This window comes from Ptiloglossa arizonensis, chromosome 6, assembly GCF_051014685.1.
Source record: "Ptiloglossa arizonensis isolate GNS036 chromosome 6, iyPtiAriz1_principal, whole genome shotgun sequence".
Taxonomy (NCBI): domain Eukaryota; kingdom Metazoa; phylum Arthropoda; class Insecta; order Hymenoptera; family Colletidae; genus Ptiloglossa; species Ptiloglossa arizonensis.
Genome location: NC_135053.1, coordinates 9,794,815 through 9,815,448, shown reverse-complemented (window position 1 = coordinate 9,815,448; position 20,634 = coordinate 9,794,815). Strand labels below are relative to the sequence as shown.

Genomic DNA, 20,634 nt, shown 5'->3' with positions numbered 1-20,634 from the left:
GTGTATCCTAAAGTACAAGAATTAACCGCTTTCAAGAATTAACCGAAATAAATGTCGAATGAATTGAATATTTTTTGTTTACAGCTTGGGATCATTGAAGTCGATCGTCAAAAATCGGGTAGGTTGAATATTAACCGAAAAGATTATTATCGCACCTAAACATCGTCTATATATGTAACAATTTATACGTTTTTCTTATTCATCTTTTGGTTTGCATGGAACGGTGTGCAGAATTTATCAACAGTCGATGAAGTAAGTTTTAAACCTTTAAACGTTAAAAAGTATCGACGTAAAATAATATTTCAAGAATAATGACTAACCATCGACTATACTCAAGAAACCATAGAATAATTTAACTGTTTGTTAGAGCGATATTGATTTTTGCTTAGAGCACGTAAACAATTCGTATATTGTGTACACATATGAAATACTTAAAAATACCAAATATTAAGAACTTCGTATGTTCTTTGCGCGTTCACATTTTAGAAGTGTTTATAATTTTTATTTAAACAGATTTAAAACGGATTTGTATTCGAATTGATATCGGAACGAACAACGCTTGCACATTATGTTCTATTCAATGTGTCATAGATATTGTTTTTGTTGCGATCGACATACGAAAAGTTATACAGATTCATAGATGATTATAATACGATTTAACGAACAAAACTGATTCTCTAAATTATAAGACGTTTGAGTCTTAATTTAATAAACGGATCGAGACATTGTCTATAGACCGTACGAAGAAATTACTTGCGCCCTCTTTTTACCCGCAGGTGTACTCGGAGACGTTTCCAGTGACGTGAGCGCGCAGCAGCGCCTAACGCTTCTCTATTTCAGTACACGGGGCGCGTTCAATCGAAGTGGTTATGCACATGCAATAAAGAAAAAGCTCGCATTTTGTGACAACATTGAACGTCAACTCGTGACGGATATCGATCGAGGGGAATCGTACGTCTGAAAGCTAACGAAAGGATCCCATTCCAGTAAATCTTTTAGTGAATTAAACGATATTTGACGGTTTACTTCCACGAGAAACAAAAACACCGCGGAAAGAGTGGAAACATTCCTCGTGGGTAAGTTGACAGTTCGGTAATTCTCGTACGTGCACGAGTCTCTGTCTCTGGTATTTTTTTCTTTGCAATATTAAACATTAATACCGGCGTAGGAAAGTATAAACGAGTAGGAAACTTTCCAAATCGACGTTAAGTTTCCATAATGGTTCGCTGTTCGTAATATTTCAATATTTAAAATACTACTTTGTCTGCGTTTATGAAATTTTTGGATACTCTCTTACCCGTTCGTGCACGTAGTTTGAACGAATGATATGTACATGTCCAGACAATTCGTCAGACGTAAATATAGTTTTACGATGAATGGGATGGGAATTTGAAATTTGAACATTTATATGTAAAATAACATTTACTTAACAATTACACCGAATGCCGAGTTAGAAACATGTCACCTTAATATCTTTCTCATTTTAGATAACAGGAAAATGTATCGTTTGTAAAAATTGTAGAGTTTCTAGAGGGATGTATGGTGGTGATGGTTTCTTCACGGAAGGAGGCGCAAAGGAGATTTGAAAGTCAACTTTGTTTTTGCGAATAGAATGTTTACTTTTTTTTTCTAACGCAATTCGATAGAGTTATTGATTCTAAGAATAATGATACTATTGACGTATCAAATCCTAAATCTAATAGTTCCCGAGGTACTCGACTACTAAAGTATTCAAATTGTAACGATTGACCTGCTATTCGCGGGTATGTCTCATCGTCTCGGATGTAAACAAACAATGGATAGTTTTTAACGCAACTGTAGAAGTTAAATATCTCGTAAACTATTAATTTTGGGCTGTAGGTGTCTTAATACTTTTATTCATGACATTCGTTACTCTGTCGAATTAGAATGTCAAATCGTGACGTCACCACGAAACGACTTCGTTTCCGTGAACGTAAAGTGTGACAGCATTATCTACGGTACAATAACATTACATACAGACTACAGCGGGATTGTACAGTAGATGAGGTCACAAATGGTGGAGCACAAAATGTATACTTAATATATATAAATGCATACATCGAATGGGGGGTCATACTTCTGCTAATGTCCACTCTTCGCTTGCTCCCCAAAATCTACTTTCGAGCCAAAAATTGAATAAAAAGTCTTTTAAACGTAACGCGTATAAATCGCCTTTGCTGAGAAACATTTATTATTTATTTATAAACAAAATTGATCGTTTCTTAATCCGACGGTGATTTTTTATCATTCTGTTCAATCATCGCGTGTCAACTATGTCAAGTCCCGCAAATAAGTAAATTTTTTAATATAGATCAATAATTTTACATTCGAATTTCGAATTTTTCGTACGAAAATATTCGTTTGGTCAAAATGGTCGACAGACTTTTGTCGATCGAAGGATGACTCAGATATCGTACGATTTTTCCACCTTATCTGTGGACCGTTGGTCCTTACTTTTGTTTTCGATAAGGAACCAATCGGTCTGGCACAGCAGGCATTCGGTTAAAAGCAAAACAACATTCTTTTGCGCTTCGTTTTGCTTTTATTAACGGTTTATTGTTTATTTAAATCCGTTTGCGTAGAGAGAAACGTCGGTTTATATTTTACGATATGCAATATCGATTACAATTACAACGTGCTAAACAGATTCGAACGACAAACGAAACCTACCACCGTCGTACCACGTAAATAATTACGCGTGCTCGTAAGAGTATGAAAATTTGTACCAACTACACTAAACAGACTTAAGAGCATTTGCGTAAACACTTAAAGCGAAAGAGTCGGGCGTAAGGTCGAAAATCCATATATTGTATACACCAACGTTGTAATTACGATAGAATCTTTGCTGGAAATGTTTTTTCTCGATAAGAGATTTATCGATCGGTCACGTTTTCGTTTGCGTGTAAATTTTTCTCAGCCTCTGCGCACCTTCAAAGCGATGAAGTGGATGTAAACGCGGCGAGGTTAATGCCCTTTCGATGTTGATTACGAGTGTGGATCCGATGTGTGACGCAACCGATTATATTTTCAATAACACGGGATGTTACCTTAAAATTTCACGATGAACATAGTGCATCAATAATAACATTCGCATTGTCGAATTCGATGTATACGCTTCTTATCTTATGGTCGTCCAAATATTTCATTGCGCAATACTCTTCTGAGACACGTCGGAGAGTTGTACAGAACTCGTATAAATAATTAATCGCATCGATACGTATTCATTGTTTCAAGACTACGTGTCCGAGAAATTGGTTTGGTTGTCGTGTATAGTTAATTTCTTTCGCGGTTTCTTCTACATCGTCTAAGAAACGTTTGCGTTAACGGTATGGGGGGGGGGGGGGGGGATGTTTCTCATGGACGGTGTTAATTTACATAATGTACGCTCGTTCGCGTTTACAATAGGCTTCGTTTTCATCGCGTTCGATCTGTACACGCGTTAAAAAATTTGTTACGATTACGATCAATAAGACGGACATTTGACGGACGATATCGAAATCGATGACGATTGTCTTAAGTAAAACGTTAATCCCTTTACTTTGAAAGAGTTGCAGGGTTTCCATTTATCAACGAAAATTAACGACGCGTAAGATTTATAGCGACTACGATATCGTAGCTGGACGATCGCCATTACGGTTATTAAGACAGTGGATGGAAAAAGTATTCGTATTCTACGTTACGAGGAAACTCCCCTAACTTACAGGTCTGATTTTAATGAAAGTTTGTGTGCATATAAAGCATACCGGGTCGCATATGACAATTTTTTTATCGACAAAAAATATCCTCGAGAAGATAAAATCAAGATCTGAAAATTCAACGTTTCTTCGTTTCTTTTAATACAATTTTTGTTGTACCTTGCACGATTACGAAGTTATAAAGAAAATGGCTCGCATGAAATCAGCTGAAATCAGTCTTTAGAGTGCAACTTCCTCTTCGATTTTTCAAATACAACTTCGTACGAAAAATGTCGAGTTCTTAACGTTGTATCATTCTGTAGCAAAAAGGTCCCAAGAAAAGTTGCATTAAACAAATTAAAAAACCTTCAATCCCTTCGAGGCTTGATTTCACCTTCTTAAAGAAATTTTCTGTGGACAAAAACAATTTCTCTATGTATCCACTATCATGCTCTACATGCACACAAACTTTCATTAAAATCGGTCTTACGGATAAGAAGAATTTCCTTGTAATATAGCGTACGAATACTTTTTGGAGCCACTGTACGTATTGCGATATTTATGTCCGTAACGAAATATCGAAGGTTCGGGTGTTTATAGTTGATTCGTGGATACGTGGGTGCGTGGAATCTGTGCTAACGAACGAGAAAATCGATCACATTTCGTGCGTGTACAAACGGAACGAAATCATGAATTTTTCCAAATATTATACATTGTTGATTAATCGCCAAGTGGATCGCGATAAAGCAGGATCCTGCTTGTTGATTTTCCGCCGACGAACCAGAGACGGAGGAATCGACCGGGCGGTCGCCATGGTGACTCCCCTCGATCACCCACCTTAGACGCTCCTGAATCGTCCTGTGCGTACACATGCACTCACGCACACACGTCCTCGTGGCGCCACCGAAAAAGCATACTTGTGACCTAATCTCTTTATCGCGATAGACTACATTCCCACTTCCAATAACGTATCTTAAATCGTGAATTTTCCCAACACCGGCGAGATTTAAAAGGAAAAAATTAACACGACTGGAAAATATATCAATCTAACTGTTAATATTGTTATCGATTTTTCTAATTTCGGCGAGTTTCAAATGGAGAAACGACACGTTAAAAATGAATAGGAGAACGAAAATAAGTAATGTAACGTTTCTTTACTTCGGTTGAGATTTAAAAAGGGAAAAAGGAAAAGTTAATACGATTGGAAAAGTTACTAATGTAACGTTTAATATTGTTATTGATTTCTTTAAAACTGTCGATATTTTAAATGAAAAGGTTAGTATAACTGAAACAATCACTGATCTAATATTTAATATTATTATTATTATTACTATTCATTATTAGTGTCGTTCCATAAACAACGCTGTGTTTATGGTAGATACACCAGGGAAGTGAATAAAAAACTTCTCGTCGAGTATGTAATTTATACGATTTATGCAAATTTTATAAGGTTCTTTCTAGCCCGTTTACATAATTTTGAGAAGCTTAAGTCGGTCTCCATATTTATGCCTTGTAAATTATCCAAAGTTTCCTTCGTTAAACGTGGCCTCGCGTTGTCAATATGGTACGAAACTACACCGCGTGATCAAAGCTCGTCGATTTCTCGTAATACCAACTTAAAACGGTCTAATCGGTTACGATAGACAGTTCTCGATGGATAATTCCTTCCATATCCTACTAAATAGGTAATAAAGCTTCCGCGGGTGTGGTCTCCATTTCCGTTGTGATAGCAGTAACAATTCGGATCGAAAACGATTGTGCCATAAATATGAAAAAGGATCTAATGGCATACACTCGTCCTTAGATATTGATAGTTCGTGCGGTATCCACTGTATTCGTAATTTTCCAATATTTTTTAAGAATGATGGATTTTAAGATGCCCCGCCCCCTTGACTCATCTTTGTGTCATTTATACATCAATGGAACGATGTATAAATTTGTATAATTTTGGATAGTTCGTTTCATTGAGTTGAAACATTCGTTCGTATTTTATGTGAAATCAAACGATAAATATATCTCGTTAAAAGAACTTGGAAAAGAAGTTAAACTGTACGAAGGATAATGTGTTACGCATTAAAAGTACTTTTAATAAATTGAAAATTAACTTTTTACTTTGTTCGTATATCCGCCTCTGCACAGAACAGGAAAAATACACGCTAAATTAATTTATCCTAACTATTTAAATGCGCAAAGATTAAAATTCCGTTTTGCTTTAAAGAGTGGGGAAGAGGTACTTTTATTACGTATAATATAATTTAGCAGCTAACCTTAACATTGATTCTCTAAAAATTAGATTGTAAAATTTATTACATCGGTAAATTAGATCAGAAATATGTCTAAATAGCACGTTAGTGAATTAATATTCCAATCGTAATCTTAACTAAAGATCGAAGTAATGAATACCTAGGTTTCTGTTACTGTATCATCAACAACAATTAATTTCTGTTTTAACACCAGAAAAATCTCCAAATAACACGTTCGTGGATTAATATTCCAATCTCAACTAAGGATCGAAGTAACGACTTGTACCGTAAATATATGCAAAAATAAACTAAAATAATTATTATTATAACATAATCAAATATTATTAATATAACATGATCAAAATTTGTTCGAAAGGTTAAGTATCGACTTTTGAACGGTGGTACACACACACACACATGTGCAACGGCAGATGAGAACTCATCGCGTGACGTTTAATAACGTCGGTTTTATTTTTCTTCCTGATAACCTTAGAGCTACGACCACACCTTGTGGGTGAAGGTCCCTAGGAAGTCGAAAGAACAATCGATCGTTGGATAATTTCGTTGAAAAACACGAACCGCGCGCCAAAGATGCATTTACGAGCGCGCAAGCTCGGGAAAACATCACATTTAAACGCGACACTTTTATTTGCAATTCTATATTATTCAGTTTCTTGCGTATCGCGTTACTCTCATTTTATACATTAAATAGGCTATTAAAATACAATTCGCTATCTTTCGAAATATTTGCCACCGTTCGCTGTATTCGAACTGAAACGTTCAGTTTAAGTGGAATTACTTGAAAGATTGCACGTACAAGACAGATCTGTGTCATCAGATACTGCGCTACTATCGTTCTTCTTCGCGGAGCGTATTACACAATTACATTGTCAATTGCAAAATGATTGCTAGAAGACAGCGAATTTTCGATATCCACTCGAGTATGATTTTCAAGATTCAATTCCGGCACTTTCTTACCGAATTTGTTGATACGTCGTCGATAAAATATCTTCGATCTGGTTGCACCAAGATGGGAAGAAAATTCGAGGCCTTTGCTAATGGAAACGCCTTAATGAAAACAAAGTCTATAAAGTAAACGTGGCTGAAATCGAGCCGGGCACCATTGATCGAGGCTACATCGATTCCGATATAGCTATAAATCACTTGGTTTGGCGCTCTTCTTTCACATTTACAAAGGTCGATAATACGTCGACCCAGTGACACAGTTTTTTCAAAATGTATTTCGCTGATTCTTGAACTCCAGAAACACGGAGCCAAATTTGCGCGAGTTTTCCCCCAATGTGTGTCAATATGAAACAAAAACTGTAAGAAATCAGAAAAACATAAAAATTCCTTTCTCGACGTTTCAATGCTCTGTGTTGATCCACTTCGGAGAAATTTGTTATCCAATATTTGCTGAAATTATAAATATACGATAAAAAGAGAGACGAGTTATTTTGTTTTTTTTCCAATCGTTCTGTAATAATTGCTCGACCTATATTTATCTTACTCTTATCGATCGAAGTAACACACGGATTCGGGAGCTTTGGTAATTCGTCGATTTCACGTTCAGGATAGATCGTTGCACGATAATGGACTATTACTGGATCACGCTCGTATAACAATCACGCGATTTCAACTTTTTGGCACTAAGTCCATCAGACATTGTAAATGTCCAAGCGCTTTAAGGTGCTTAAAGTCGGACGATATTCCCGGAATATAGAGTGTGTTCGTCGAAACATGAATGATATCCATCGAAGCCTTTCAATGACTGTCTAACAGGTGATTTGTGATCGTTTTTGCCTGGCACGAAACAGAAGTCGACCTTCTTGTATTTATACGTACAAACGATAATTGGTAAAATATTTTAGGGCGATACTCTTACGCCTGGACGATTAAAGTCATCGAATGTGTTACCTGCAAGGTGAAATTTGCTTTTCTGAAAAAAGAAAAAACACTTCTGCAAAACAATTCACACAGATATATTTTATCAATGTCTGATTGAACATTATTTTTTAGATACGAGATAAAGCGAACGATTTAGAATTGCAACGCATTAAAATTTTGTTTAATCCGATTCAAACGCGTTCGATTGAAAAAAAGAACCGAAATACTGTACGTGAATGTGAAATACCGTTTGCAATGATGAAAAGTAATCGATATATTTCTCGCTACTTACTATATTGCTTACTATGTATAAATTTTAACGATACAACGCGCATTACTTATAATTGAAACGCTATAAGGTGCTTCTATTCGAAATAAAATAAATGATCTTCGAAGACTCGACGAGCGAATAAAATCTAATCCTTTCGGTTTCCATTTCGAAACCGTCTTCCTGCTAAATGCGAATTAAATAAACCCGTAAAGTAACCCTAAATATAAAATATAACGTAATGGATGATGATACGTGGAACATAATGCGAGAAATAGATTAAATAAAGACTACTTCCTCTGTTACTTCCTCTGTTCTTTATCTAATCTATTTCTCGCATTATGTTCCACGCATCATCATCCGTTATGCTATATTTTATGTTTAAGGTTACATCACGTGTTTATTTAATAATTCCCATTTGCTCCGAAGAAGATTTCGAAATAGAAATCCGAAAGTCAAATTTTATTTGCTCGCGAAGGCTTCGAAATGTTACTCGATATTATTCAGAATTTATCGTTAGCGAATCGATGCATTCTCGTATATTATTATTTTATGCTTGTAAAAATGTATGCTCCGTAATAATTATTTAATAACTATCGTTACTTCATTGTTTCGTATTGTTCTGTACTTTCTAATGTTTCAGGAACTTTTTTCTGTTTTCAGACTTTAAATAATTTTTCTTTTCACAGCTTTCGAGATCTATCGATCGAGACACGCGCTTTTGCTTGTATTAGCGTAGACGAATAGTCTACTTAATCGCTAGATACTAAATATTGTTACTAAATATTTTTTCCCTTTTACCATTATCAATTTTTTATTTGCTCACACCGTTCAGTGTCGCATGCACATTCCTACACCCAAACACGCATGTGTGCCTGCAAATAAGTTATTTTACATTACCTCTATGGTGAGTAGACGTTATTCTATTTTCTTTCCTCGTAGTTATTTACTTAAGTATAATTTCTTCCTTACTTTATTATAGCGCTATTCGCCGTATATTTTTTCATTGCTTGTTTATTTTGCTCGTTGCATGCTACCGAAAACGTGCTATCTGCGTAATTGTATTTCGATATGTATATCTGTGTACATTTATATTTGCTCCATACGCAGACTGCTGCACCAACTTCGTTACAATAACTTTTCCACGATTATGTTTACCCTATTGGCGTTAACGCTCGTGCAAACTTCGTTACACGATTGAACTTTTCAATCTGAAACTATCGCTCGAGTATCTCGAATTTATAATAAATCTAAAAAGTATGTATTTGAAAAGTTTTGCCAATTTGAATTTTTGTACGAAATAATTTTTAAAATAATATACGCTTCGTACGTTGCATCGTAAAAAGACACTAGCGAGATAATAATTGTGAGCAAATATAGATAAAATGTTATTTGAATAACAGATAACGAATAAAAAAGGCAAATAATTCTTTAGGTCTGACCAACAAGTTTTTAATGATTTCTTCGAACGCACCGCTATTTAAATACACTTTTACCTAAATAATAATTCAAACAATATTGTCAGCTTCTATTGTTCGCGAATAACGAATTGTATGTAAATAAAAATCTTCTCTTGCGTATATTTGTCGATAAAATTACAAAAAATTAATGCAAACAAAATACTCGGTATGATTACGAATTATAGTTGTACGATACGTAATTTAAAAATTTCGTACCGTAAAGTTCGAGGAATTTCTTCCTAGATCAATGTTTAAAATGAAAGTCGTGCCAATATCGTGAATACGCGCGCAGAAAACTCGTTGTAACAGAGTTGCTCATTTAACGAGCATTACGTGAGGTGATTTTTATAGCGAATGCACTCCATCGAGAATTCTCCGTATTTCTGGAGACTCGGGGATGCGGTTGCTTTCAAAGTTCGAGGACACGAGGAGAACCCATCCCTTAAACAACAATTATTACGCGATTATTGTTTTATACGAGGCGTCAGAAACGTAAATTCAAAGTTCGAGAACACGAGAAAAAGCCTCTCTTAAAAAGAAAAATTGTTACACGATTATTATTTTATACGAGATATTAAAAAGGTAAATTCAAAGTTTGAGAGCACGAAAAAAATTTATTCCTTAAAAAAAAAACAATTATTGCACGGTTATTATTTTCTACCAGTCGTAAAAAAAGTTCTCGATGTCTACTTCTCAAGAGCGTGTTTTCAACTCACCCGTTACAGTATTTATTTTATAAGGTAAGAAATTACACCGTTGAGATAAGATCAACGACCACTTAGCGCAAAGTCGTTCGAGATCGTAAACACGTAATGCCCCGATCTCGGGGTATACATTATGCATCTCATCTATAAATCAAGAGCCGAAAGCTCGAGCATCCATCTTGCAAAAAACCGACGATAGTTTTGATGCATTTCCACGATCTCGTCCCGGGTCTGTGATCTTCGATGCATTCCACGACAGATCGTTGAACTTGTCTCAAAAGTTTCACTCACTCCTACGGAATAAGAAATGCACATTTCACTCGAATCAAGTTCACCTTGAGACAATCTCAACGCGTTCGCTAACGAAACAGTCGTTTGCAACGCGCGGATGCCCGCCCTCCTTCGAACGCACTTTGTACAATGCGAACAGGTTTTCCCTATGTCCTCAAAATTTGAAGATCAACGTGTTTCTCGATAAAAATCGCCCGGTGTCGTTCAATAATGACGAAATTACGATCGTCGCGATGCAACGTGTTCAACACCGTTGGCAAATATTTACTGAAAGTACAAATTTTCCCCCGCAGTACAAGAAAGAAGACGAGAAGCGTGCATGCTGAGGCGACCGACGTTTAGTGGCCCATCCAAGATAGGCTGGGAAGTCCTTATGGTAGCTGAGGGGCGCGGACGATCCTTCCCGAGCGAGATCCACGGGCTGAAAGGCTGGCCCCGTCGTTGGATCCACTCGGCTAGCACCTATATTTAGAAGAACCATGACCGACAGAAACAAGAATGTTCTGTGCGAAAAAGCAGATGAATCGAAAGGGCAGCCGTACAAGTCTGCGCGCAATTGGAACAACAACGATATCCGTAGCAACGTCTCGACGAACGTGATCAGAAGGGACGGATTGTTGAGCCCGCCGAACGATCCGAATTGTCCGAAATTGGATCACCATCAGAAGGATCAAAGGAACAACCGATCGTTGAGAAAAGCGCCGATAGTTGGCTGGCAGAACGGTAGCCCGACCGTTTTTCCAAGCACACCGTGCCTAACACCCGATCCTGACACCCTGGACGCGATAGATTTCTCACGTTCGCAGAGCATCGCGTCCTCCACGAAAAGCTCGGAGATTTGTCAGGATTCCGGGAACACCGAAGATCTGAGCAGCTTGGCCGACGAGAGGCTGCTTCAATCCACTCCGGCACACACCATCGACAGAAGCATCGAATCCTTATCACCGGACAAGGAAACATTTCTAACCACCTCGCCGGAGATATGCAGAAGCAAGGATCTCAGTCTCGGTGACGATTTGGAGGACAAGATCGGTCTGCTCAGTCCCGATACCGATTGCACCGAGGACAGAATACCGTCCACGCCTATCGACAATGGTTACCTGACCTCACCGAATCTAACAATAGGACCCAGCCCCACCGATAAAAGCGATGATTTGGACTCCCCGGAGACACACCCATTGGATAAAAGCGACGAGGCGATCGATCGTAAGGGGAATCCCGAATTGAAAGCGATAATCATCTCGAATCCTGGTTATCGAGTTGACGATTCGCGAGACTCGATCGATTCGGATAGTGACCTGGATTTGGAGAACGAGCGTGCGTCGATAGCCAAAGACACCAAAGGCAAACCCAAAGTGCCGGACGGTGGTTGGGGCTGGGTGGTGGTTCTCGCTTCTTTGGTCATCTCCATGATAGCTGACGGGGTGTCGTTCAGCTTTGGCTTGTTGTACATCGAGTTCCTTCACGAGTTCGGGGCATCCAAGTCGAAGACCGCGTGGATTGGGTCACTGTTCATGGCGGTGCCACTGTTATCGGGACCCGTGATGTCCGCGTTGGTCGATCGTTACGGATGCAGGAGGATGACCATCGCCGGTGGTATGATATCGGGATTAGGATTCGTGCTGAGCTGCTTCAGCAACACCATCGAGGTAATGTACCTGACTTTCGGAGTCATTGCGGGTCTCGGTCTGGGTCTGTGCTACGTCACTGCGGTCGTGAGCATCGCTTACTGGTTCGACAAGAAACGAACGTTAGCTGTAGGTCTCGGTGCGTGTGGCACCGGTATCGGTACATTCGTCTACGCGCCGATGACCACCTTCTTCATCGAGGAGTACGGATGGCGCGGCACCTGTCTTCTGCTAGCCGGTACTTTCTTCAACATGATCGTTTGCGGCACGGTGATGCGCGATCCCGAATGGTGGATCCTCGAGCAGCAAAAACAGAACTGGACTACCCCCAAGAAGTCCATCACGAAGTCCGAGTGCGACAGGTCCACCGGGAGTCCCGTAGACGAGTTCCCCGGTGTCGAGGAGCTCAGACGGATGCTGAGAAACGGTCACGCGCCCGAGTATCTACTGCAGATCCTCAGCACCACCACGGAAGATCCACAGACTGCGAACGGTGAGGTGAAGTTCAGGAGCGTCGTGAATCTGCCCACCTTCGTCAAACACAACGAGAAGGTGAGCTTGAGCCGAATAGACGCGATAGAGGAGCAGGTCAGGATATAATGCAGATTTTTCGAGAAATGTAGAGGTAGAGACCGACTCGGAGGTACAAAAATCTGGATCAGTTTCGTTGAACATAACGGGTAAATTGATTTATTTATTTATTTGTATCGAAGGAAAGTATCGAGAATATTATCACTGTTATAGTAATTTACGTATTTTTAATGGACGTTGATAGGAAGTAACGAATATAGAAAGGACTGCGTGAAATGCAGCTTTTTCAAGAACCGTAGAGATATAGGTACTCGTAGATACAAAAATCTGGTTCAGTCTTATTAAGTACAGAGTAATGGGTAAATGGATTTATTTAACAATTTTTTTTTATGAAGGGAAAAATTTGAAGAACTTTATCACCGTCACTGTAATTTCCGTATTTTTAATGGACTTTAATAGAAAGTAACGAGTACAGTTGGATTATAGAGGGTTAAGTAGACGTGCAACCTGATCCGTTTAACGTCGATCTTACGGTCGTCGGTCGCCTTCTAGCTTCCAAAACATACGTTTGGTTCTTAGCAAAGTGCAAAAAGCATTCACTTCGTAATAAAAAATTCAGCTCTAAAACTGGAGTAAAACAACCATCTTGAACAATACTGTGCCAAGGAATTACAGAATAAATTGTATGTAATTTGATAATATTATACCGAACGTAAAATATTCTACACCTAGTGTCTTAGAATAAAACGAAAAGAATTCTTGAGACATCCTAATAGTTTCTACATTTTTAATAGACGTTAATAAAAAATAGCTGGTAACGCTTCACGTGGTCTCGTACCGATTAAGTTCGAATAACATCGTGACAAACGTTTTCTTAATCGGCAGTTAGCTTCTGTAGGCAAACAATTAGCTCCGATTCATAAAATTACACGCGAGAGAATACGTGAACCGGGGAACAAGGTTTAGATATGTACATGGTACACGAATACCTTTAACATTTTTCATCGAACCGATAATTGTGTCTACGCAACACCGAGATTAGCACTTTTTTTCTGATACACGTGTCGAGACAAATTGTGTCAGTTCGACGATGTGTTGTTACACGCACGATTATGTCTTCCTTGCACGTAAATACATTATTAAATGTTTGGTACCATCTTACCTTTTATTATATTTTATAAAATATAGAATGATTAGTAACTGCAACCGTTATTTTAATCCGTGTTTAGAAACCTGTGCGTGTACTCTCCATTTTGTTTATAAATATCGGTGTAGGCGGTTAATCTTCGCAAAGTGTATATGATCAAGAAATTACCAACGTCGAAACAACACTCGTGGGAGACACTAAACGGACGTTAGAAATACATTGTTCGAGATACAATCGAAACATTAATTTAAAAAATATCTAGAATTATCCGAGCGGTAAAAAAGTCCAAAGGGGTTGTTTAAGGAAACATGAACACAACATTATCTTGTAACGTCGCCTCGTGCGGGAACTGTGCACATGCTTGCCAAAATAAAATAAGGTGTTCTAAATATAAAAAAAAATTGTCTATCGGTATCCTTCAACGGACAATCGCATAATTCTATGTAACGTTCTTCTTATATAGTAGTCCAAAACTTTTAGCCAACAGTGTGCGTTAAAATACTTTTTCAGAAACGAAAAAAAAATCACCTTAATATACTCAAAATCATTTTTAAGATAAAAGAATAATTGTATTAATATTATGCTCGAAGGAGGAGATTGATATTGAAGTTAGACGTAAAATTTAATTTAAAAATAAACAAAAGATTAGGTCGAAGAAGTCTGGGAAGAAGTCATATAAAGTATACATTTTCGAGAATTATAGGTGCCCGTGGAGGTATTACAGTTACTTTCCAGTAATCCAAGATTGTACAAGGTCATTCTGGAGAACTATCCCAATCTTCTATCATGTAGAAGCTGTTCGGACAAAAACCTACACTCGGATTTCGCGGGAGAGGTCAGCAACAAGAGCGTCATCACAATGTCTATGAGGTGGCAAAATTTTATCCGCATTATCACATTGAATACTATAGTGATCGCTGCCAAATTTACATTTCTTTAAAGCGTTTACAAGAAACGAACCTCGATGCTTGTAAACTTTTAAATAATTTCTCTGTCGTTGGCAATGCTATAGAATCAAAAATACACCGATAAACTATCGAATATTTCTACTTTTCTGCAATTTGAACAAGTGTCGAGGAAATCCTTAAAAATGAAAAACTACCGTGACAATTAACGAATATGCGTTCAATTTATATCGTTAGAATTAATTAGCGCACGAAACTAAAACCTACTGAAAATTTTAATTCAATTTGTTTCCGTCTAAAGGATCAAGCAAGTAAACGATGAATCGAAGTGCGAGGACCCGCACGCAACAAACAATGTTCACTCAGGAGCTGCGTCTAGTTCCATAAAAAATCACATAACTAGAAAGATATCTAAAAAGGAATCCGAAGAGGCCAACCCTTTATTGGGCAAAGATCTTGAACATGCAGTTAGTAAATTCTTTACTAAAAGCAAACATTTTTTATACTTCTTGTCACAGCGTGTTTTCATATGTTTCTTGATTCTCTTAGACGATCGAGGGAAAAGCAAAAGCAAAATCGGTGTCTAAACAACGAATAGGGGAACTGAACTGTGGCGTCGTCAGAACGGACTCACTTCCATGGTTGAGAAGACAATTCAATACGAACACTCACTATTTCAAGGACATCAGAGTTCACAGAAACTCCGTCATGTACCGCGGGGCTGCCCTAAATTTGCACAAGTACAGATTGAGGGCCAGTAGCTGCCCTGATATTTATAGGAACAGTATGACCACATTGGCGAAAGAAAACGAGGAGGTACGTTTTTCAACCTATCATTTGTTGCATACACGATCGATCTGTCATAGATTTTCCCGGTTAAACAATTATCAAACAATTCGTTAACCGAGAATACCGAGAATTCACTATTAACTTTATCGTTGTTGCTATCGTCGTTGTTGTAATTAAAAAAAACACTTCCAAGATTGCATACTTTTAGTAGTAATATTGTCCATTCGAAACTCTCTTTTCCCTTTCAGAAATGGTACGGCGAGCTGTTGGATTTATTGAAGGGTATGATGGATTTCTCGATGTTCCTAGAGCTACACTTTTTATTGTTATCGTTGTCAACGATCTTGTTGTTTACTTGGTTTATCGTGCCTTACTTTTATCTCGCCGAACACCTTACTAGAAACAGTTACTCCGAATCTGACGCTGCGAACCTCCTTAGCATTATCGGGATCACCAATACAATAGGAATGGTACGTTAATTTTGTTTCTCGATAATTGCAATTTACAAAGTTAACCGAAGAAACCGTTTCAGAAGCAATGATATTCGACATTGTTTTCAGATTGGTCTCGGATGGGCAGGAGATCAACCCTGGATGAACGTCAGTAAAACGTACACTTGGTGTCTAGTCGCCTGTGGTATAGCAACAATTCTAATGTCAATATTAACTCCTTATTACAACCTATTGATGGCCGCCTCGGCAGCATTCGGCCTCTTCTTCGCGAGTAACTTTAGCTTCACACCTGTTATACTTGTAGAGTTAATACCCCTGGAAAGGTTCACGACTGCCTACGGTCTTAGTTTACTGTGTCAAGGTATAGGAAATCTTCTTGGTCCGCCACTAGCTGGTTGGTTGTTCGATATAACGAATTCGTGGGACTTATCCTTTCATATGGCCGGTGGCTGGATCATTCTCTCTGGATTCTTGGTAGGACTGATTCCATATACGAAAAATCGAAAGATCTGGGGCGAAGGTCCTATCGAAATGGAACGCGAGAAGGATTGTTTAGCTTAAATTCGTTACAAACTTCGTTCCAATGAAATCTAGAAAAGATTAAATAACAAAATTGTGGATCGATCTCTTACTATATAATCGTCTAAAAATTTGTACAGCGGTGGATTCAAAGTAAACTCGAGATAAATACAAAGAAGGTACTTATACTTTGTCCCAGTTCGATTTAGAGTTCGTTAGTTGATATGCTAATTTCTCCTATAATCCTCGCTTTAGTTTAAAACGACCCGACCTTGTGCATTATGTAGCAATTACGTAGTTACATTTTGTATACAGTGATAGTTTCAGTACTTATTGGTCAGTACCGATATTTATCAAATGTATCATACACCGAATGTACATATATACTGATAGCGTAGAATTATTTAAAATGTAATGACATGGAGGTGATTGTGTTTGGTATATATTATATTAGAAGAATCATAGCAATTAATTACTTTGGAATTGTGTTATGAAAACTAGAATTGCAATTACGGAATTGATAAAACCAAAGCAAAGGAACAATGAAATATGGAGAAGTAATTCAACGAAATTTTTACCTAGTCATATTATACGCTTGAAATGGTTCAACCGTCGATACAAGAATAATTAAAAAAAAAGACTTATCGTTACTAAATTTCATTAGGATATCGCGTTTGGTTAAATTTTTATTTCGTTAAAATGACAAAGTAATCTTATTTATCGGTTCAACGAAATTGGTAATTTATTCTTTGATTAACACCCGCGATACACATTACTCGAGTATTGACTGACGCAAAGATATATGTATATATATATATATATCGATAAATCAGTAATATTGTTATTTAACTGAAAGGAATATATATTCATTCTTTTCGATGATTAAATTATAACGTTACCATAAATTTTATTTCTTAAACACGGACAGTTATATCATCGTCGCCTAATTCTTACCGCGAACCAGTAAAGTTGTTTCTCTACAAAATTTATTTTATTGTACATCTAGTCATAAACGTATTCACGATTAAATGACGAACAGCTGCCACGCTAACTATTTGCAAACGCTTGCAATACGCGTGTGCATCAATCGTCATATTGTGTATTATCTTTACTTTGTACTCATTATCAGTCATCAAAACGCATGAAATCGGTGGCTGACACTACTTGGCTATCTCTGCACTAGGAAACATGAAATACATTTTGAACGCGTGTATCCATGAAAATGTTAGTTAAGAAAGTTAATCGATAGAAAACAATTTAGAAATTGGTACAGTTCTAAACGTATGCCTTATGTTATCCAATGGAAGTAACAACTCGAAGAACTAAACCTCTGTCGTAACAATGTAAAACAATGCGGTGACTTCCGCATTGTTGTAACGAAACGTCCTAACTGTGATTGTATCCGTTTTTAGGGAAAAGAAATTAGGAAAATTTCGAAATTAGTCTGTACAACTATTGTAACAAGTATTCAGGACGATTTCAATGTATAACGGTATTATTAAAAATAGAATATTCCAAATTTTTTGGAATTCGATGTTGCCGAGTCGTGTACACAGGATTTAAAAAAAAGAAAAAAAGAAAATAATTTTCATCCAACTTTTGGATATTTCTTTACAGATTTTTGAAGTATTTAAGCACAAACAATTTTCATAGCACGAACGAAAAACGGTGTGACCGTAATTAACGTGATTTTCCCGGAATAATTTTTTCCGGTACTCATGCCTTCACGTAGACGCTCTGTTTCTGGATACTCAAAAAAACCGATAAATAATCACTTCATTACCTCCGATATATTCGATCGAGTGCTACTAAAGAAATGTATTCTCACGTATACAATATTTTATTAAAAAAAGGTACATATATAAGCGGCTATCTTATGTGAACAATGTTTATATACACATATACACGTGGAATTAGTCTCTTTATTATACAAAGAGTACGTAAAATATGCTTCCAAGTATAAACTAGTCAACAATGGCAATCAAATTGTCGCATTAACTTCCTTAGCGTTGAATCGTTCGAGCAAACATTCGATCGATACTCGAGTTGCATTCGGTGAAAGGAATATTTAAATCGTTCACAGAATTTTGCTACTAACTCTTCGCGATCACAGCACGCGCAAACGTGATTAAACGATCGGATTTATAATATTTTCGAGCGAATCGCACGGTGTATTATACACGGTACGGCGGTAAACATGGTACAAACACGTATGGGACGATTCCACGTTGAAAAATAAGTCGAAATTGCAAAATAATCTCCTCTCGAGGCTCGATATTTGTTCGAAATCAATTTCGACTTATAATATTTTCGTGTCATTGTTATTGTTGCAACTTCCATACCGAACGAGGCACTTGAAATTATCTCGTCTTGGATTAATATTATTATCTCTAAAAAACAACAAAAAAATGATCAAATACATTATCGATGTTTTTAATAGGCTTCTATTTCCTCTTTCTGTTGGGCCGGAAAAGGGTGGGGTGCTCAAGATTCTCACACGCGCTTTTGAACGGGAACTCTAATCGTAGAGGTCGTTGTTATAAACAAAATATAGTTAAGATTGGTTGGCTAGAAATTTTTATCAAAAGTAGCGTTAAACGTTGCAATTTCAAAGTCGTCGGGTCGAGTTTGTGACTTTTTCTTCTTCCATAGAAAAGCTTCAGATAAAGCGTGCAGAGAATTGTTATACCAGTCAATAAGAGTCAATAATTTTGTTAAAAATCTGTAATTCCCGTCCCCTTTGCGCGACCAAACGACCGCTAAGGGTTAAGAGCAGGGAATATCGATAAGTAGATATACTCGATGAAATAAAAAGAAGAAAAAAAACAAACAAAACGATAATCAATTACACTCACCTATTTGCAATATTTGTGACTTGTAACGTCTGAAATATTAATCGGTATAACGAACAATAAAAACACTGCGTTAATTTCCTAATCTTTGTATTAAACTGCGTATTGTTACAAACAAAAATATATTGTTAAAATGTACTTATAAATAGATACGAACGTGTATATTTATATAAATATATACATACAATACATGACGATATATATTAAAAAAAAAATCTATTTTAAAACAAAACACACGACAAGGACGGAGACGAAAGTAACAAAGAACCCTGAAAATTTGTCTTCTCCTTCTTCGCGAAAACGGAGCTATTTCTCGACTGAATGTGTGAACATATATATCGTGTACATAATTGATATAAATATGATCGCATTTTAAAGGTACGATGCGACGACGTGCGATTCGAATCGGTTGTTCTCTTAAATGTATCTTGGAAAACAGCACCGAGTTTTCTTCTCGAGAGTCAGGCGCGTGACCTGAAAAATAACAATGCATTGTCACAGATAATGTCAGTAATGCGCGATAAGCGAAATTAATCAGTTTCCAGTACAAACGTCGGAAACGTGAAAATACGGATAAATAAAAAAAATCATAATAAGATAAGAACGTTATCGAACCATCGGTAACGCACCGACCGACTGTACGTAATTCGTGTAATGTAATTTTCCTTGGCCAGACACGCACGAGCCGCGAAATTTTCCAGAAGAATTAGAACTACGAAGAATTTAACGCGATTGTTACTTTCTTACAGCGGCGGATCGAAGTGCAACTTTCTTGATCCGCTTCTCGAGATTTTACTAGACACCGTAAGTATCGTACGACGCTGAACGCATTAACCCATTTACATCCAGAAGCGAAATGAGTTGAGTTATCCGTATTACCGACTACGAAATAATCCACGAGCGACGACATCTTTAAAGCTCGTTTACGTTGATAATTTAAATATGCCTTTCGCCCTATCTGCGCCATTTATCTTTCCAACTTGAAGGTATAGATTTTAAGAATGCCAATTCTTATCAAAAAAATTCATTTTTCAAATGTATGCATGGATCGGAAATTCAAGAATCGATTTGTTAAAAAATCGACCGTAAAAAGATACTGCCAAGAAGTCGATTTTTTTAAGAATTGATCCAAGATCGGTATCTCAAGCCAATCTCGTTTATACATACGTACATTCGATGTGAAAACAAAAACTGTTAAAAAACGGTTTTAAAAGAGGAAATGGTGTTGTTTTTCTTTTTAGAATCGATACGATTTTGTGTCGA

At 37.2% G+C, this 20,634-nt stretch overlaps 2 protein-coding genes across 3 annotated transcripts in view; one reads left to right on the top strand and one right to left on the bottom strand.

Moving 5' to 3' along the window:
* Positions 1 to 867: 867 nt before the first annotated feature.
* LOC143147770 (uncharacterized) lies at positions 868 to 19,533 on the top strand. The gene is made up of 7 exons (XM_076313342.1): positions 868 to 1,076; positions 10,842 to 12,728; positions 14,558 to 14,724; positions 15,061 to 15,226; positions 15,309 to 15,575; positions 15,797 to 16,018; positions 16,109 to 19,533. The coding sequence occupies exons 2-7, from the start codon at positions 11,028 to 11,030 to the stop codon at positions 16,559 to 16,561; spliced, it is 2,976 nt and encodes a 991-aa protein (XP_076169457.1). The 5' UTR covers positions 868 to 1,076; positions 10,842 to 11,027; the 3' UTR covers positions 16,562 to 19,533.
* Positions 19,451 to 20,634, bottom strand: part of LOC143147771 (uncharacterized) — a 9,365-nt gene continuing 8,181 nt past the window's right edge. For both annotated transcript variants that reach the window (XM_076313343.1, XM_076313344.1), the window contains one exon: positions 19,451 to 19,845. The gene's annotated coding sequence lies outside the window, so the exon portion shown is untranslated. The remainder of the gene's footprint in view (positions 19,846 to 20,634) is intronic.